Below are 19,007 nucleotides of genomic sequence, written 5' to 3'. Positions count from 1 at the left end.
CCATGGGGAAGGGAACGCGGGCCCCGCCCCCCCAGGCCGTGGCTCCTCCCTCCCTGTCGGTGTTCAAGGGGGCTTACAGCAGAAGATGCCCCTGGCCTGGCAGGCCGATTGAGGCAGCCTGGTTATTGGGTGGGAGTGGGGGAAAGTCTGGCCCCTCGCTGTCGGAGGATGGAGTAGGGGAGATTTGAAGGCAGGGCCATGCCAGGAAGCTGGTCACTCTTCCTAATCTAGGGGATATGGAGGAAAGGGGAGCTGCCTCTGACTTAGGGATCACCTCGGTCCCCGTAGGGTAGAGATAGAGGTCAAAGGTCTGAGCACCCTGAGAAACAGGAGAGAGAGAGGGAAGAGAGGAATGGAGTCCTCCCTTGAGTTTGAAACACAAACCAAAAGGTGCCCCACCCCAAGGTGGGTGTAGAGAAAGGTCTATGAGAGGACCCTGAGCAGGAGGGGGAGGATTCTGCCTTTGGGAGAAAAGAGGTCAGGGGGATATAGGAACTGGGGAGGAGCACGGATCTCCAGAAAAGGGGCCTCTCTGTTCTCTATTCCTTTGGGAGTCCTGGGAGAGGGGAGAAGCTAACGTGCTGCAGGAGAACTTGGGGCTAACTGGGTTGAGGGAGACCTAGGGAGTTTCCACCCCCATCCTTTCTGTCATCTCTGGGAAGAGGGACGTTTTGAGAAACATGAACTGAGAGACCCCTGGGGAACCACTGGTTTACCCACTCCGCCCTGCAGTCCACCTAGATGGGGAGGCAACCACCCCCTCCCTATTCTCCTACCTCCTTGCCTCTTGCCCCCTTTCCTTTTCTTCCTTGTAGTCCTCTAGCCTCCCTGCCCCTCTTTTTTGCTTTTCTCTGAAGGCTAATTAACCTCACTTTTTCTCCTTCCTGAGTTCTCTCTACTCTTCCTCTTGCTCCATCTCCTCTTCTTCAGTTCTCCTCCCATGCCCCCCTCCTCTTGGGATTATGAGGTCTGGATCCAGAAGGGATCCTAAGGGTACAGAGTGGTGGTTTATCCCCACTTGGGTTCAGATCGCTTGCAGAGTTGGAGAACCTCCTTGAGCTCAGTTTCTCTACCTGTAACAGGATGATTTTATATTTTAAAAATTGTTGCAAGATGCTAGTGAGGTAAGGCGCTCAGTGTAATGCCCCGTACATAGTAAGTGCTTAATGAATAATAGCTATTATTACTCTACCATCTTCTTCTTCCTCATCTAGCCAGGCAGTTTTCAGATTGTTTCATGGAACCCTGGAATTTTGAGGGATTTCTCTAGGGATACCTTTGGGGTCCAGAGGTGGAGAGAGGGAAGCAAGAAGTGGTAGAATTCCAGGTCTACCACACTTGATTTCAACAGAGAAATTCCAATTTTACATAACTGGCTAAAACGGTCTACTTCTTTAAAAAATTTGGAAAGTTCATACTTTACCCAAGCCTCATATTTTATAGATGAGAAGATTGAGGTCCACGGAGGGGAGGTTTCTTTTTATTTGTTTTTAAAATCTTTTGACCATGCCACAGGTCATGTGGGATCTTAGTTCCCTGATCAGGGATTTGTTCCCTTCATTGGCAGCATGGAGTCTTAGCCACTGGATCACCAGAGAAGTTCCGAGGGGAGGTTTCCTGCCAACAGAATCAGAGCTACAACCCACATTCTCTGCCTTCTCTCAGAGAGCTTTCCCTACTGCCCCATTGCCCCTGTCTTTTACCCTCTCCCCTCCCCCAACTGGCTGCAGCTCAGCTCTTCCCACTCCATTACCCCCATGCCTACTGTTGAAGAAAATACCTTGTTTCAGGCTTTGGCCAAAGAGGTTCCTGGTTTGATATAGTCTGGCTGAGAGTTGTGGTGCTGATGGTCTCTGAAAGGGCTGTCTATGAGAGGTCCTTGCTGCTGTTGCTGCTGCTGCTGCGTCGCTTTAGTCGTGTCCGACTCTGTGTGACCCCATAGGTGGCAGCCAACCAGGCTTCCCGTCCCTGGGATTCTCCAGGAAAGAACATTGGAGTGGGTTGCCATTTCCTTCTCCAATGCATGTAAATGAAAAGTGAAAGTGAAGTCGCTCAGTCGTGTCCAACTCTAGCGACCCCATGGACTGCAGCCTACCAGGCTCCTCCATCCATGGGGTTTTCTAGGCAAAAGTACTGGAGTGGGGTGCCATTGCCTTCTCCTGGGAGGTCCTTGGCTGCCCGCAAAGGTCAACTTCCAAATAACCTTGTTCTTTTTCTTCAGTGTTAATGTCAGTCGCTCAGTCATGTCCGAGTCTCACAACCCCATGCACTGTAGTCCACCAAGCTCCTCTGTCTGTGGAATTCTTCAGGCAAGAATACTAGGGTGGCTTTGCCATTCCTTTCTCTAGGAGATCTTCCTGACCCAGGAATCAAACCCAGGTCTCCTGCATTGCAGGCAGATTCTTTACTTTCTGAACTACCAGGGAAGCCCTCTTTTTCTTCAGGCACCCTCCAAACCCCAGATCATGTCTCTGTGGGGTCTGGTCTCCAAAATGCCCCCAGAAAAACTGCAGCGGCTCTATGTCGACTTTCCTCAACACCTGCGGCATCTCCTGGGTGACTGGCTGGAGAACCAGCCCTGGTGAGTCCTGGCTGCCCCCCATCAGTCCCCCAGGGCCTCCCCCACCTACCTGCCTTCTCATTAGGTTTTATTCATCCCATTTTGAGACTTGGGACTCATTATTGTACATGCAGTGGTCCAGATTTAGCCGGGAGTCTGTACCGCATCAACCAGACTACGGCGTGTTGACATATGGAGTTCCTCACCCCCTTAGGAACCTGAGCCAAAGAGGAGGGAGGTCAGAGCTGGGCCAAGGGCACCACCCACAACAGCTGGAAAATTGGGGAACAAGGGGCACAGCTGAGGACTACGGAGGGCCTGGATGGAGGATAAGAGGAGGAAGGAGCTGCTGAGCTGTTTGCTGTGGGGTGAAGGGGCAGTAGAGTCGAGGAAGCCCTGACCTGAGGTGGCCTCATCCTGATCTTCCTGCAGGGAATTCCTTGTCGGCTCAGACACCTTCTGCTGCAACATGGCCAGCGCCCTACTTTCTGCCACTGTCCAGCGCCTTCAGGCCTCAGCCGGAGAGCAGGGGGAGGGGAACACCATCTTGCAACACATCAGCACTCTGGAGGTGGGGGCAGGAGGGAGGGGACAGGGCCAGGGTGGGGCCTGGAGCTGGGGTGAGCATTGGATGCTGGAAGGGAATTGGTATTCCTCTGGTTAGCTGTTAGCTAGCAGGCAAATTAGATTCTAAAAGCATGCAAATGCATGCAAACTTCTGGAGTCTATGATTGTGCAGCCTTTTAGTTCATGTGTGAATGGGGAGGGGGATTGGTGAGGGAGAATGACATGGGTAAGAGCAAGGCTAACCCCATCTACCACTCTTCATTTCTAGACCATTTATCAGAGGGACCCCCTGAAGCTGGTGGCCACTTGCAGACACATACTTCAAGGTGAAAAAAAAGCTGTTATGGAGCAGGTATTGTGATACCCCACCTCCCACCCCAACTCAACCCCTGGGAACTTTAGCCTGAGCCATGAGAAACTAGAAGGGATTTGAACTTCAGGAAAAGCTCAGTGTTCTAGGTCCAAGATGATCAAAGGAGGTTCCTGGGGTCAGAGTGAGCCCCAAGTTAAGCTCAGAGAAGCTTCCAATGAGGAACTGAGGGTAGTGAGAGGTCTGGGGCAAGTGATACAGAGCTGTTATCTCCAGAAGATTCCAAAATGTCAGGAAGAACTGTCAAGGAAGAGAAAGGAGCGAGACAAGGGAAGTGGTCTATTTTCTGCAGAGCATGGCAGTGGGCACCCCTTTAGGGAGTGGAGGCTGAGGGAAAAGGGATGGACAGAGTGTTTCACCTGTTGCCTGTCCTTCCTTGCAGTTCCACCACCTGCCAATGTCCTTCCACTGGAAGCAGGAGGAACTCAAGTTTAACACAGTCCTACGGAGGCTGCAGCACCGGGCCGGGGAGACCCGCCTTCTCCGGGAGGCCCTGCAGCCTGGAGCTGAGGCTGGCCAAGGTGAGATTCTGGGGAGTGTGTGGGAGTGACCCCCTCTTGGATCTCAACCCTGATTGAACCTCTTAAATATATCTGCACCCCGATTTTTGCCCCTACCCTCAGTGTCTTTGCACAGCTTGATAGAAACGCCTACCAACGGGACTGGGCCAAGTGAGGTGAGTAATGGACTGAGATGTGGAGACTGAGCTCAAAGTGCAAACTTTGAGGGTCTCAGATCTGTGGAGGGATGGTGAGTAGACCTCTGAGAGGTGAGAAAGGGAGGCTTACTCTCCAGAGCTGGGCAAAGAGGAAGCGTGTGGCTCCGGCTCAGGCCCCACCTGCCCACAGGCCCTGGTCACGCTGCTGCAGGAGACTGTTGGTGAGCTGGAAGCTGCTCAGGCTCTGGTGCTGAAGAGGATCCAGATATGGAAGCGGCAACAGCAGCTGGCAGGGAACGGTGCACCCTTTGAGGAGAGCCTGGCTCCACTACAAGAGAGGTGGGGAAGGGCTGACAGGGAAGCGGGATGCGCTGGGGGTGGACATCTGCTCTCCCTGCTGGAGGTGTGAGAGAGAGAAACCAGGCCAGAGGGTCTCGGGGTGGGCCAAGACTTGGAGAAGCCAGTTCCAGCAGAGCCACCCATACTGTTGTTCAGGTCATGTCTTGCACACATGCACCAGGCTGACTCGGCATGAGCAGGCATTCCTCCAATCTATACTTTTCTCTTCGAGCTCCATGCCCAGAGGGCTGGGAAGTCCTTTTCATTTATTGGCAGGGTATCTTTCAATATGCGCAAAAGCATCGTGCGTGCTGGCCTCAGACCTGGGTATCAGACCCCTGGGGAAAGGGCAGCTCGTTTCAACAGAGCTTCCAGGCACTAAGGGGGAACCTTGCCCCAGAGCCAAGGCGCGTCCCACCACCCCTTCAGCCCCAGTGCCTTGCTGTCACACCCACTGCTCATCCCTAACCCTCCACACACACTATCCTGCTTTCTTCCTGGGTTGAGGGGTGAGGGGCGGTCTGGGCCGGGAGCAGGCTGGAAGACTGCGCCCCCTGACCACGGTCCTGGCCCCAGGTGTGAGAGCCTGGTGGACATTTATTCCCAGCTGCAGCAGGAGGTGGGGGCAGCTGGTGGGGAGCTTGATCCCAAGACCCGGGCAGCGCTGATTAGCCGACTGGATGAAGTCCTGCGCACACTCGTCACCAGGTATGAGCCCCCCTGCCTGGTGGAGAGCAGACCCCAAGGAAACAGGAGGGTCAGAGTTGTGGTGGGGGGGGGGCAGTGGCGCCCAGAGGGACCCAGCTGTTCACTTCCCTGTGTCTTCCTTACTCCTCCCAGCTCTTTCCTGGTGGAAAAGCAGCCCCCCCAGGTTCTGAAGACTCAGACCAAGTTCCAGGCCGGAGTTCGATTCCTGCTGGGCCTGAGGTTCCTGGGGGCCCCAGCCAAGCCTCCGCTGGTCAGGGCCGACATGGTCACGGAGAAGCAGGCGAGGGAGCTGAGCATGCCCCAGGGGCCCGGAGCTGGAGCGTAAGCTGGGGCTGGAGAGGGCCTGAGTGGGAGATGGAGGCCAGAGGGGCCTGGGAGACCGGCACAGCGAAGGGGGCTGGGTGATGATGGGGAGGCAGGGCCATGGGGTATGGGGGCCCTGTATAACAGTCAAGCGAGAGGAAGGGGAGGGACCCACCAGTGCTGGAATGGGGTGGAAGCGTCCTGATTTGGCTAAGATGGGGGTTTCTCCCTCAAGAACCCAAGTAGGGAGATAGAGATTAGGGACCAATAGTCTAGGCCATTCACCTGTGGACTCAAGCTCCTGCCACTCCTGGGCCAATCGGGATGAGCCCCTCTCTGACTTGCCCTGGCAGAGAAAGCACCGGAGAAATCATCAACAACACCGTGCCCCTGGAGAACAGCATTCCTGGGAACTGCTGCTCTGCGCTGTTCAAGAACCTGGTGAGAGGCCTTTGGGGAGCAGTGGGTGGGCGTCCTCAGGCCAGGCAAGTGTCCTCGAGAGGGTGTGGGGAGCCCAGGAGAAGCAGTTTCTGCCTTCATCCTCCTCGCTCTCACCCCTCCCCCAGCTTCTGAAGAAAATCAAGCGGTGTGAGCGGAAGGGCACCGAGTCTGTCACCGAGGAGAAGTGCGCTGTGCTCTTCTCCACCAGCCTCACGCTTGGCCCTAACAAACTCCCCATCCAGCTCCAGGTGAGCTTGGGTCCCAGGTGCCCTGGCCACACACGGAGGCCTGGATCCTCATTCCTCATGAATGCCCTGTATCCTGTGGGTCTGGGGTTCACGCATGTTGGGGCTCCAGTGGGAGTGGGGAGGACAAGAACTCAAGTGCACACTCCAGGGAATGACGGTGTGTGTTATTGCATATGGCCCTGTGGGACTGTGTCCCAGTTTTTGCAATAAGAACTATTTTCCTTAGCCATGCCAGTGGCTAAGGCATTGAAGCACTTTTCTTAGACCAGGGCACTGTTTTAAGTCATACGCATGCACACACACACAGGGTTTGCACAGTTAACATTATGAGGGAGTTATTCTTACTAGCCTCATTTTACAGATGAGAACACTGAAACACAGAGATTGAGTACTTAGCCTGGGTCACACAGCTCCTGAATGTTGGAGCTGGTATTTGAAACCTGGAGGTCTGACTCCATAGCACTGACTCCTCACCACGTCTCAGCAGGGAGGCCATAATTCAGCTTCAGAAAGCACTCATTCACACACCACGAATTTTTAACTGTGTGGTGGGAGTTCAGGAGCTTCCGGGCATCCTTAGAGCCAGCCCTCTGCAGAGGCCCCTTGTCCCCCAGTACCAAGAGCTCCCTTTCTTCACCCGCTTCAGGCCCTGTCTCTGCCCCTGGTGGTCATCGTCCATGGCAACCAAGACAATAATGCCAAAGCCACCATCCTGTGGGACAATGCCTTCTCTGAGATGGTGAGACAAGACCCGGAGTTGGGGGGAGGAGGGGCTATAACCTGGCGGGTGGGTGCAGGCTGGTGGGGTGGCTGGTATGTCCACATGAGAGTGACCATAACTCCTTCTCATAGACTTTGTTTCTGTCCTTCTGACCTCCTTTCGTGCCAATCTTAACACCGATTCTGTGGTAGCACCTTAGACTACTGTTGGAAAAGCACCATTTTTCTTGGGCAGACTCAGGGGGACAAGGCTGGGGAGGAACAGTCTTGGGGAGAGGGGGAGGATGCAGGCCCTTCTGACAAGGAATGGCTATGTCAGCCTGAGGCTCCCTCACCTTCTCCCCTCCCCTCCCAGGACCGCGTGCCCTTTGTGGTGGCTGAGCGGGTGCCCTGGGAGAAGATGTGTGAAACTCTGAACCTCAAGTTCATGGCTGAAGTGGGGACCAACCGGGGGTTACTCCCAGAGCACTTCCTCTTCCTGGCCCAGAAGATCTTCAATGACAACAGCCTCAGTATGGAGGCCTTCCAGCACCGTTCTGTGTCCTGGTCACAGTTCAACAAGGTCATTCCCTTGCCCTTTGGACCTCCCGCCCCCAAGCACTTCATCCCTGGGGCACTCAGGGCCACCCCAACCTCTGCCCAGGGACCAACCACTAGTATTTTCACAGTGCCCTGCCATGTTCATCAGGAGGGCCTCTGCCCTGGCCCAGGCAGGAAAACCCCTTGGCTCTCTGGCATCCCCCTAGTTTTTGTCTGGGGGCCCTCTGTCTTCCCTTTTGCTAGTGATTTGCATGACTCACCCAGACTGTGTGTAAACACAGCTTTGATTCAAAATGACTTTGACCCATTGGGAAAATAGTTCTTATTGTAAAAACCAGGACAAAATCCCACAGGGACAAATGCAATAACACCAGCGACCATGCGTTGACAGTTTAGGATATGCCAGATTGTACTTGAGCACTATATGTATGCTATCTCACTTAATCATCACAATAGCTCTTTAAGGTAGGTACTATTACACCCATTTTATAGAGGATGAACCGGCTCAGAGATGTTAAGTAGTTTCTCCAAGGCCTCCCAGTAAGTGAGGCCATATTTCTGACTCTTGATTTTAGCTACCACATTTTACTGCCCCCAAAATAAGGTGGCTCAGGACTGGATCTGTTACAAAAACAGGAAAAAATGGAGGTCTGAGTGTCTTGGTTGAAGATCAGCTGAATCAATGCTGTCATGTACTGATCTCTTTTTTAAAAAAGGAAGAAAGAAAAGCCCACACGACCAGAGGATGTGTTAGCAAAGGGAACAGGACACTTACATCCTGCAAGCTGCCTTCTCTGGACACCACTTCCGCCAGGCCTCATTCAGGAGGGGGTGGAGCACAGTGGTTATGAGGGGGCCCAGCCCAGACTTCCTGGACTAAATCCCAGCTCTGCTTTTCACTGGTTGTGTAAGAAGCAAGTTATTTGATCTTTCTAGGCTTTCATTTCTTCATCTGTAAGATGGGATACTCATGGGATCTTCATCCATAGATGTGTAAAGATCGGATACAGTAATTTATGGCAAGAGCTTGGACTAGTGCCTGGCACATGGGAAGCTTGAGTGTGGCCATTGTCGTTGATGGGGTCTCAGGTGCAGAGTGGTCCCTCAGTCTTGTGACTCTGTTGTGTCGGTACTCACAGCCCAGTGGCTGGCCTAGCCAGGCTCCCGCTCTGGCCCTCTTGTGCTCACACCGGCTCCCCTCTCCCCACAGGAGATCCTGCTGGGTCGTGGCTTCACCTTTTGGCAGTGGTTTGATGGTGTCCTGGATCTCACCAAACGCTGTCTCCGGAGCTACTGGTCAGACCGGTGAGTCCCTGCCCCAGGTAACCTGAGGATCTGGGCCTCCAGATCCTGCTCCACACACTACGCCCCCACCCACAACCTCTCCTTCATCCTGGCCAGGTTGATCATTGGCTTCATCAGCAAACAGTACGTCACTAGCCTTCTTCTCAACGAGCCTGATGGAACCTTCCTCCTTCGGTTCAGTGACTCAGAGATTGGGGGCATCACCATTGCCCACGTCATCCGAGGCCAGGATGGTGAGGTCACCCCAGCCAGTCCTCTGCCTCTGTGCCTGTGCCCTCAGGGGTTTCTTCTGAGAAAGGTCCTGGCCTTCTTTGATGCCAACCGTGATCTTCAGGAAGTTCTTCCTTAGGTTCAACTTCTCTTCTTCCTTCTGTGGCCTAAACTTCTACCTTCTCACTTGGAGTTTGGTGGGAATGGGGACTGGTGGGACCCTCACACCAGCTCCTCCTCTCCTTACCTTGGTAGATTGAGAATGAGTCCAACCATAGGGGTAGGTTGGGGAAGGGGAAGTAAGTCTGGACAGAGGGGACTCATGGCCTCATTCCTTATGTAGGCTCCCCACAGATAGAGAATATCCAGCCATTCTCTGCCAAAGACCTGTCCATTCGCTCACTTGGGGACCGAATCCGGGACCTCGCTCAGCTCAAAAACCTCTACCCCAAGAAACCCAAGGATGAGGCTTTCCGGAGCCACTACAAACGTGAGCTGTGAGCCGGGGCTGGCAGCTCTGACTCCTTCTGTGGTCCGCCTCCTCCCTGCTCCTGGTTGCCCCCACCCCACCTGCTGTGTGTCATCCCTGACTTCTTCCTCCATTGTCATTTCCCTGCTTCTGGACCCGCCCATCATCCATGCTCACCTTTTCCAGCTCCCTTCCTCCCTAACCCGGAAGCATTCCATGGCTCTCCTTTCCTCCCCACAATAGCTGAGCAGATGGGTAAGGATGGCAGGGGTTATGTCCCAGCTACAATCAAGATGACTGTGGAAAGGTGAGTGTGCTGGTGTGGATGGAGGGCAGGGTTGATACTTATTTGTAAGCAGGAAGTGTGGCATCAACCCCTGGTCAGTCACACATGCCTCCTCCCCTCCTCCAGGGACCAGCCACTTCCCACCCCAGAGCCCCAAATGCCTACCATGGTGCCCTCTTACGATCTTGGAATGGCCCCTGATTCCTCCATGAACCTGCAGCTCGGCCCAGATATGGTGTAAGAAGCTTGAGAGATAGAACTGGGAGTGATCTGTGCCAGCAGGCATTCAGCATGGGCATGGGGAGAGTTGGCACTGGGGGTTGAAGTAGGGAATTTCCTTTGCTTGAAAGGGATCCCCCAACTTTCTTTTAAAAATAGAATTTTAAAAACCTATTTTATTTTTGGCTCTGCTGGGTCTTCCTTGCTGTGCAGGCTTTTTCTCTAGTTGAGGCGAGTGGGGGCTACTCTTTAGTTGCGGTGCGCAGGTTTCTCATGGCAGTGACTTTTCTTGTTGCAGAGCGTGGGCTCTAGGGCTAATGGGCTTCAGCAGTTGCAGCTTCTGGGCTCTAGAGCATAGGCTCAGTAGTTGTGGTGCACAGGTTTAGTTGTTCCATGGCACGTGGGATCTTCTTGCAACAGGAATCAAACCCATGTCTCCTGCATTGGCAGGTGGATTCTTTACCATTGAGCCCCCAGGGAAGCCCCAGGATTCCTGGGTAGGGGGTTGGGAGTGTCCAGGAGAAGGGCTGGCCTCAGGAGTCTGCTTTCTTTCCCTAGGCCCCAAGTGTACCCACCACGCTCTCACTCCATCCCCTCATATCCAGCCCTCCCCCGGGAAGAATCAGTCAATATGTTGCCAGCCTTCCAGGAGTAAGTGGGGTCACCTCTGGGGAATGGGTTGGGTCACCCCCTGCAGTGGGGATTGGCACTTGTATTTGTGAAGAGAGGCTCTTCAATGAGAAAAGGGTGGCACAAAGCCAATGCCTGTGTCTCTTCTGTCCACTCCATTGAGGTGTTAATAGTTAAGATCCGGGTTCAAATTCCAGCTCCACCACTTGCTGACTTTGGGCAAGTTACTTAACTCTAATGCCTCATCTGTAAAATGGAATAATGATGATAATAATACCTGCTTCACAGGATTATTGTGAAGGTTAATTTGAGTTAGTAATATGTATAAAGCTAAACATAGAACCCAGCTCCTGGTAAGAGCTATGCAAGTATTAGTATTCTCTCTCCTGCCTCCTAAACCTACTGTCCTTTTTCTGTTACCTTGATTTGTATATATTTATCATTCTGGCCTGGAAGTGGAATAGACATTTTTGTTCTCCAGGTAGCACTCAGGTGTTTACTGACTCTCAGTCAAAGCAGGACATCTTCCCCCCATAGGAGTTGAGGTAGAGGTGGGATCGTAGAACCAGCAGAGTTCAGAAATTAGCTAATGTATCCTTCTTCTGTCCCCCGCTTCAGTCCCCAGTGCATATAATAACATTTATACAGAGAAGAGGACCAAATTCACAGGTAGAAATGACTTGCCCAAGGTGATACCATCAGGATGAGGAACTGGAAATAGTTTCCTTACTCAATGGGCTAGACTTTGCAACAGCTGCCCTGGACCAGCTTTCCTTTAACTGTACCCTCCTCTTCCTGCTTCCAGACCTCACCTGCCGATGCCTCCCAACCTGAGCCAGATGAGCCTGCCCTTTGACCAACCTCACCCGCAGTGAGTGACCACCCCCGCCCCCATCCTGAGCTCAAGCTCCTCATTCATTCCCAGCCTCAACCCCACCCTGACCCCCCCCCACCACCTCATTTACTTCTCTGGGGCTGGCAGGGGCCTGCTGCCGTGCCCACCTCAGGATCATGCTGTGTCCAGCCCTGAGCCCTTGCTCTGCTCAGACGTGACCATGGCAGAAGACAGCTGCCTGAACCAGCCGGTGGGAGGGTTCCCTCAAGGCACCTGGTGAGTGTCAGCCTGGGGGTGGAGGCTGGGTGGGGGGTTGAGGTGTGGGTACCATGCCTATCCCACTGCTTCTCCACTTCCTCTCTGCAGGGTCCGTGAAGACATGTTCCCGCCCTTGTTGCCTCCCACTGAACAGGACCTTACCAAGCTTCTCTTGGAGGGACAAGGGGAGTCAGGGGGAGGGTCCTTGGGACCCCAACCCCTCCTGCAGCCCTCCCCCTATGGGCAGTCTGGGATCTCAATGTCCCACCTGGACCTAAGAGCTAACCCCAGTTGGTGATCCCAGCTGGAGACGGAGCCCAGAGAGACCGCTCTCCTGCCCCCACGGGCCTGCTCTGGGCATCTGCCCCTGCTCCTGCCCAACAGCAGAGAGGGAGGGTGTGTCCTCCTCTCCCCACCCACTCCCTGCTCAGGAGGAAAAGACTGCCAGGAGAAGGTACACTGGGTGGAACATACCTACTCCTTCCCTTCCAACACACCCCTGCCCTCTCCCTTCCAGATAGTGGAAGGGAAATTCAGGTTCCAAGTGAGACACGCCCCAACATGACTGCACAGGCAGTGCACACGCATGTGTGTGCGCGTGCACGCACATACACACATACACACACACATACCCACACACAGAGCTCTCCTTGGAAGATGGCACTCAGCAGGAAGAGGGCTGGACAAGAGCAAAGGTGCGGGCAAGAGGGGGATTTCTCCGCCTGCCCCAAGCCAGGGCTCACCACTCACTGGTGGAAACACGCACGCACACACACATCTGTTCCACAGACTGAGGATGGCGGTATGGGCTTAGGCCCCAGCCCTGGAGAGATGGGAAGCAGTTCAGGAGACCCTGGGAGGGAGGTGGGGTGGGGTCTGTACATTTGGTAACAGATGTGGCTTTTGCCCAGATTAAAAAAAAAGTCCCAACCAGCTCCAGATTCTTGTCAGTCAACTGGAGACTTCAGGATACGTGTGTGAGATTGTGCAGAAGTACAAGGGCTGAGTCTGTGTACAGCCAGGTGAAAGCGCATGCACTTGGGACATGTAATATATGGATGTCACACATGTTAGTTGTATGGCTTCATAGAACATTGATCTCTCTGACTTTGCCTGTGTGACAACACAAGTTAGCAAGTATGAGATACTGCACACAAGGCCCCAGCAAGTATGCTGGCCTCTCGGACATATGCTAACCCAAATGTACTCAGTTCTGGGTGTGATTGTGCCCACGTGGGTCTATGTGGCTGCGACATCTGCATATCAGGCTGTAGCTTTGGTGGCTCCCCACCCCCAGTCCTGCCCAGAGGCAGAGTGTGAATTTGGGGTCCAGACTCAGGTGTGTGGTCCCCTTGATATACTGGGGGCCCTACCTGCTGCTGCTTTTCTATTTCCCCCACCCACTGCCAGCTTCCCTCCACCTTCCCACCCCATGCCAACCTTTCTCCATCTTGGGGGTCAGAGATCCTAAGCCATAAAATAAATTTTATTTCAAAATAACAAAATAAATAATCTACTGTACACGATCTGAAAAGAAAGACGCTCTAACTGCTCAGACAGGTGCTGCGGCCCAGCCCCCAGCTGAGGGAGACCCTGAGTCCACCCAGGCCTCCCGAGGGGGCCAGTGAAGGGGACCCCACACCCCCTAGAGAGGGCAAGAAGGAGAGAACGCTGAGGACTTGGGGGGGGAGATGGGGGTTGGGGGGCAAACTGCAGCACTTGTTAAATTAAAGAAACAAACTAGAAGCACAAAAATGGGGGGGTAGAGGGGGAGGAGCATGTCCAGTGTTCCAAGGCCCCCAGATCTGGGGGAAAATGTTTCTATTTTTAGCTGCTGGACCCTCCCAGAGAAGTCCCCCTTTCCCCCATGTCCAAACTGAGTCCAACTGCTCATGTCACTGGTTCAAACTAGAGAGAATGGGAGTGTGCTGTGTAGGGGAAGGGGGACCCCAAGTGCCCTGGGGGCAGAGTTCTCGCCTCCTTGCTCTAGGCAAGGGGGAGGGGGCGCCATGCTCCCTCCCTGTGTCCTCTGGCCAGGCCCCTGCTCGTTATTGCTTGAAGCCCCATAGTCCTATGCCCATGGGGCAGGGGGGGGGAGGGAGGAGAAGGGCAGGGGAAGGATCCAGGGTCGTGATTAGAAGCCAGGGTGAGAGTAGAGGGGTCTATATGAGCCAGAAGCCTGGGGTCTGAGGACGCCAGTCCGCCCCTCACTGCCGGCTGGCCTCAGCCTCCACTTTCACGCTGTTCCTCCGACCTTCCACCAGCGCAGGATGCGGTCCTGGGGCCGGGCATCGGTCCAGAAGCCCCTCCTCGAACTCTGCAGGGAGAAGGGCCAGGTCAGGCGGCTGTTGCACATAGAGGTGGCTGAACACAGAGGCAGGGGCGGAGAAGGCTGCGGGGATGAGCTTGGTTTACTGACTCCGGCCCACTTCCTGTCCGGGGCGGGGCCGGGGTTCCATACCCAAGCGTGTGCGCCCCCTACTCTTTCTGGCTGTGTGTAGCTCTATGTCTCTGTGTGTGTGTGTCTCTCCTTCTCTGTCTCTCCCGCCTCCGTTCTGCTGGAATTTCTGGTTCTGTCGGAGCTGTGGAGGCGGCTTGGCTCTGACCTCTCCCCCTCCCCCCCTTCCAGGCTCTGCCCACCCCCACTCTTCCCTGGTCTCCTCCCAGGCCCCACCCACCTTGGCCGGGCCCCCCAAGTTTCTTAGAAGCCAAAACAGGGGGAACGCAGGAAGTCGGCCTCCCAGCTCCTCCTCCAAGAAGAGCCCCCCTCTTTCAGTCCCCACCCCCACTTCCCACCCACGCACAGTTTAAAAATACCAAGCTAGGGTTGGTGGCTTTGTCTGCTGCGTCACTCTCAGCCCAGCCGATGCCCGGCCCTCTCTGCCGGCCTACTTGCCTGCCCCCCTCCCCATCCACACACAAAGCATCCCCCTTCCCCTTCGGGCTCTTCCAATTCCAAGCTGGCAACCCCACTCCAGCTCCTCGCCTGCTCCACCCTCTTGCATTGGCACAACTTCCAGCCAAGCTTCCATTCTTGGTGGCTCTCCTCTTCCTGCTCCCCTTTGTCCCCCATTCTGTCTCCCTGCTCCCCTAGTTCCCCCCTCACAGATTAGGGGTTGGACTCTCACTACTGGGAATAGCCCTGCAGGGTCCCTCCTCCGCAACTAAAGGCCTGGCTGGCTGGAGCCCCACCATCCTGCCCTCCTCCTCCCAGCTGGCCCCAGGACACCAGGATTGCTGTGTAGGGCCTGGGTAGTGGGGTGCTTGGGGACAGCACTGCTGGCTGCCTCACCTGCGAGAGGTGGCTTCGCAGGCACACAGGGGCTGAGGCGGCCCACGCGGTCGTGGGAGACGAGGCGGGCTAGCCGCAGCCCCTCATCCATCAGTGTCTGCTGCAGGATGTGGCGGCTCCACAGCCCGTGGGCTGGCAATGCCAGAGGCAGGTCAGCAGGGGGCGGCGTCAGCCTTGGACATGACCCCACAGCTGCGGGCATGGGCACGGGTCAGGTAACGGGCCACAGCAACAGAACCCCCACCCTCAACCACACAGCCAGGCCCATAGGCCCAGGTCCACTGGCTCCTATCCGGCCAGGCCTCCCAACCCCACTCCAGGCAGTTGCCTCCTGGTGCCCTCCTCCCGTGCCCTCTACCCCCACAGTAAGAAGGGCTGTGATGCACACTCACCCTGCAAGTGCCCATCCAGGCTCTCCCCAGACAGACTGGCGCTGTCCTCCTCCAGGCTGGGGCGGAATGGGGGAGCATAGGATTCAGGGCCGGGAGGAGGCTGCTGGATTTCAGAGTGACTTTGTTCTCCAACCTGTGGATGCCCCAAATAAGGAAATGAGGACTGGGAAGGGAGTGGGCTGGGGATGGCTGCCCTAACCCCCGATGTTTACCCTGGAAAACCCACCTCTTGTTTCAGTTTCTTCAGTGGGGGGCCTCCCAGTTCTTCAGGGTGGAGCCTGCAAAGATTGAGAGGAACAAGGACAGTGAGGCTGGGGAGAGACACGTGGCAGACACAGAATCTAAAATGCATTGTTTCCAGAATCTGGAAAGAGTCTAGCTAAGCAGGTGTATCCAGCTTAGGTGCCATTCCTGCAGGGGGCGAGGGGGTCTGAGATGGATGGGAGGGGGGCCAGACCTCAGACAAGTGGAAAAGGGGCTGGACCTCACACATGTGGACTTGGTCAAAGCAAGGCAGGTGGGAAGCAGGATGAAAGGCACCTGAACGGGAAGGCAGGATGTGACCCAGCTCCTAGGCACAGGAATCTGATCGAGGAAGAACCTAGAGAAGGGGGTCTCACCTGGAACCCTTCAAGGAGGACAGGTAGGTGCTCTCTCGGGCCACTTGGCGGGACAGGGAGAAGAGTTCCACCCTCCGCAGTAAGAGGGTGTTGTCCCTCATGCAGAACTGAGCGGCAGCCTCGTTGATGGTCAGCTGTGAAGAGGACCACCAGAGCAGTCAGAATCCTGACTCACCCACTACCTTGCCCAGACCTCCTCCCTCCCCTTCTCCATCAGACAAATGAGACCATCCATGAGATGCTTGGTTGGGTTTCTGACACTACCAGGAGTTTCCCGGGGGAGGAAGACAGAGGGCAGCACCCAGAGCTTCCTATGAATGCCAGGGGCCTCCTCCAATCCTGTGGGGTCCTGGGTGGCATGGAACTGGACAGTTGGGCTTTTGCCTGTGTGTCTGCATCCCCCTCAGTTGAGCAGGGAGGCACAGCAGCAGCTGGGGTTGGTGGAGGAGGGGATCAGGACTTTGGGTCCTGTTTATGGGGCAATGAAACAGACTCGCCAAATGTGAGGATTCTCAGAGGTAAGCAGGTCAAGCTCTAGATGTCCCAGGCAATCCTGGCAGGCTGGGGTCCTCACCTCGTGCAGGCTGAGCTGCTTGCCCTCCCGCCGCTTGGAGTCAAAGCGGCCATAGATGATGCTGTATTTGCGGATCTCCTCTTCCTTCTGGCTGTCATTATCGTCCATCTCAAAGATGTGGCCCACGCTCCGTGCCAGCTTCTTGTTCAGCTTCAGCAGGGATGTCACCTCCCCAGCATCCCCTCTTGGGAAGCTTCGGAAGATCCTCTCCACGCTCTCCACCACCATGCGCACCATCTCTGGCTCCAGTCGATCCGGACCACCCCCAGTCCCAGCTGCTGCCAGCCCCCCAGCCCCAGTCCCCTCAGGGCCGCCTCCCCCTGCCGGTGGGGAAAATGGGGGTGAGCCAGCCTCCTCTTCTCCTCCTGCCCCGACATCGGACTCTGGAGTGCTCCGGCCTGGCCAGATCCGGGGGTCCCCCGCCCCAGGTCCCCCAGGCAATGGTGACAGCTTCTCTCCAAGTTCAAGGGGGCTCTTGGGGCTAAAACTGCGGGCACTGCCCGCCTTTTCGCCCGGGCTGCCATGCCCATTGCTCATGCTCCCTTTCCGGGTCCCCGCCGTCTCAGAGATCTTGAAGAGTGGGATGCTGGAGACAGGCACCGCAGGCACGGGCTGGCTGAAAAGCCCTGGGTTGGTGGCCCACTCTCTCAGTGCCTTCTGCAGGCGTCGGACGTGGAGGGGCTTAGTGGCCATGCCCACGAGCGCCATGATCTCCAGGAACTCCTCCTCCCCCGCCTCGCACAGCTGCTGCACGTCGTCCCCTCCCTGCTGGATGAAGGTCTCGTAGTAGGAAAGAAGGTTGGCGCGCTGCAGGACCCGGTACAGCTGCAGCTCCCCCAGGGTCCGAGGCAGGGCCATGGCTCGGGAACTGGGCCTGGGAAGGAGGCGCACAAGGTGGGGGGGGGGGGCAGTAAGTGCAAGTTCCCTGCTGGGTACCAACCCACCCTCACAATTGTCTTCTCTTTCCTGCCTGCTTCTCTTCCCCTCTTTTGAATGCTCCCTCTGCTGAGACTTGAGCACAGACTAGGCGAACCAGCCACTGCTCAGAAGCAGTGCTATCCCAGACTGGCTAGAAGTACCAGAAGCCAGACTGGTCTTTGTGGGAGTCAAAGGCTCCAAGCTCCCCTATCCTCAGCTTTTACTTTTGTGATCTCGGGCAAGGAGACCATGAGTATGAGGCCAGTCAGTACACCCTTGGATTAGCTGGACCAATGTCTCTTCCAGAACACCATCCTCACCTTCCACCCTACACACCTAGCCGTCTTAACAATACAAAGTTAATGAACATAGGATCCTTGTCCTCCCTACAGGGGAAACTAGGACCACTGCTGGCCAGCTTTATTCCCTGGTGGCATCCTGCTCATGTGGCTGAGCAGGAGAGGTGTGGCCCCTTCCCCTGCACTTTCTCACTGTGAGCCAGGCAGACCATCCATCCTCTGCTCCCTTTTCCCACCCCTGCTCAGCTTTTCCCACGGCTTAGGCATTCTTTGCACCTTCTTGCTCTCTCTCCCCAGGACCTCCCCTACCTTCCAGACTGCCCAGGGCCCCTCAGTTGGTCCCTCTCCCAGCAGTGACCTTCCCACCTGCTCCATAGGTAGAGCCATCCCTTCAGCTCAGGCACGGGGGAGGGGAGGGGTGCCTCAATTGTTCTGCTCTGGGGCCCGGTCCGCCCCCACACACTCCCACAGTGGTAGCGTCTGTGGGCGAAAACCGCCGGGGGGGCCTCCCGCCTACCCTTCTCTCCTTCATTTTTCCACCCACATCTTTAAGTGTTGTGGGGGAGCGATTCAAGGCCTCTTGAGGGAGGGGTTGTACATCGAAACTCCCCTCCTCACTCTGTAAATAAAGCTACAGAAATGAACAGACGCCTAAGGCTTGCCCCGCTTCTGCAAAGCTCCTCTGATGCTCTCTTGGTTCAAAGGCGCCGGCTGATCCCGGATCCCGGAGCCGCGCGCTCGGTACCAATGACGCGCTGAGCCAGCTGAGCGGCCCTCCGCCGGCACTATTGTCAGCTAGAGCCCCAAGGCTTCCCCTGCCGCCTGGGAGCCCCCACATTCTTTGCAGGGGGCTCACATGCCAGGTCATGCCCCCAAAATAAACGGGCGATGGAGAATTAGGTACTATTCTTTCTCTAGTCTTTCCAGTTGCATCAGATCTCTGTCTGCTCCCTGGGCCCCCTAATTCGAAGACGCACCCCCTTTCCGTCAGTCTCCACCCCCCACCCCCGTCCCGCTTCCCCTCGTCCTCTCCTCGACCTCCGCCCTCCGGACCCCTCTCCCGAGTCCAGCTCCACCCATCTCCACTCCCCGCCGCTTCCCTTTGCCCACTAACTTGAGTACTGGGCTGCGGGGTCCGCGGGCCTGTCCCCTCCGCCCGGCGGCTGCTCGGCTGGTGGGGGGCAGCTCTGTGCATGGACGGCTGGAGCCACCCGGGGTGCCCTTTCAGTGCCCGGCACTCAGCGCC

The 19,007-nt window shown here is 55.8% G+C and overlaps 2 protein-coding genes across 4 annotated transcripts in view; one reads left to right on the top strand and one right to left on the bottom strand.

Annotated features, from left to right (window-relative positions):
* STAT6 (signal transducer and activator of transcription 6, interleukin-4 induced) overlaps positions 1-12,596 on the top strand; it is a 13,469-nt gene extending 873 nt beyond the window's left edge. Inside the window, exons 2-22 of one of the 2 annotated variants that reach the window (XM_010839312.1) lie at positions 2,445-2,581; positions 2,993-3,131; positions 3,396-3,479; positions 3,880-4,018; positions 4,121-4,173; positions 4,346-4,494; positions 5,071-5,202; positions 5,335-5,523; positions 5,859-5,946; positions 6,072-6,194; positions 6,841-6,933; positions 7,270-7,476; positions 8,665-8,759; positions 8,856-8,992; positions 9,313-9,459; positions 9,682-9,745; positions 9,851-9,961; positions 10,502-10,594; positions 11,379-11,444; positions 11,556-11,684; positions 11,775-12,596. In XM_010839312.1, coding sequence (XP_010837614.1) covers positions 2,466-2,581; positions 2,993-3,131; positions 3,396-3,479; positions 3,880-4,018; positions 4,121-4,173; positions 4,346-4,494; positions 5,071-5,202; positions 5,335-5,523; positions 5,859-5,946; positions 6,072-6,194; positions 6,841-6,933; positions 7,270-7,476; positions 8,665-8,759; positions 8,856-8,992; positions 9,313-9,459; positions 9,682-9,745; positions 9,851-9,961; positions 10,502-10,594; positions 11,379-11,444; positions 11,556-11,684; positions 11,775-11,964 — 2,544 coding nt within the window. In that variant the 5' untranslated portion in view covers positions 2,445-2,465 and the 3' untranslated portion in view covers positions 11,965-12,596. The remainder of the gene's footprint in view (positions 1-2,444; positions 2,582-2,992; positions 3,132-3,395; positions 3,480-3,879; positions 4,019-4,120; positions 4,174-4,345; positions 4,495-5,070; positions 5,203-5,334; positions 5,524-5,858; positions 5,947-6,071; positions 6,195-6,840; positions 6,934-7,269; positions 7,477-8,664; positions 8,760-8,855; positions 8,993-9,312; positions 9,460-9,681; positions 9,746-9,850; positions 9,962-10,501; positions 10,595-11,378; positions 11,445-11,555; positions 11,685-11,774) is intronic. The other variant, XM_010839313.1, reaches the window with a different exon arrangement.
* A 535-nt stretch (positions 12,597-13,131) lies between these two features.
* On the bottom strand, positions 13,132-18,889 carry NAB2 (NGFI-A binding protein 2 (EGR1 binding protein 2)). 2 transcript variants are annotated; one of them, XM_010839309.1, is made up of 6 exons: positions 16,545-18,889; positions 15,971-16,104; positions 15,577-15,628; positions 15,351-15,483; positions 14,959-15,150; positions 13,132-13,983 (listed from the first exon to the last, which is right to left on the bottom strand). In XM_010839309.1, exons 1-6 carry the CDS (start codon positions 17,400-17,402, stop codon positions 13,874-13,876), a joined length of 1,479 nt encoding a protein of 492 aa, XP_010837611.1. In that variant the 5' UTR covers positions 17,403-18,889; the 3' UTR covers positions 13,132-13,873. The 2 variants fall into 2 exon arrangements, with proteins under 2 accessions (XP_010837611.1, XP_010837613.1); XM_010839311.1 differs by lacking the exon at positions 14,959-15,150 and having other exon boundaries at positions 16,545-18,885.
* Positions 18,890-19,007: the final 118 nt, after the last annotated feature.

Source organism: Bison bison, unplaced genomic scaffold (assembly GCF_000754665.1).
Source record: "Bison bison bison isolate TAMUID 2011002044 unplaced genomic scaffold, Bison_UMD1.0 scf7180017864115, whole genome shotgun sequence".
Lineage (NCBI taxonomy): Eukaryota > Metazoa > Chordata > Mammalia > Artiodactyla > Bovidae > Bison > Bison bison.
Note: the sequence above shows the minus strand (reverse complement) of the source record. Positions and strands in the feature narration are given on the sequence as shown.

Coding starts and splice junctions, on each gene's coding strand:
- NAB2 (XM_010839309.1), bottom strand. CDS start 17,402: ATGGCCCTGCCTCGGACCCTGGGGGAGCTGCAGCTGTACCGGGTCCTG. Junction 16,105..16,544: donor AGCAGCTCAGCCTGCACGAG/GTGAGGACCCCA, acceptor TCCTCTTCACAG/CTGACCATCAACGAGGCTGC. Junction 15,629..15,970: donor TCCTCCTTGAAGGGTTCCAG/GTGAGACCCCCT, acceptor CAATCTTTGCAG/GCTCCACCCTGAAGAACTGG.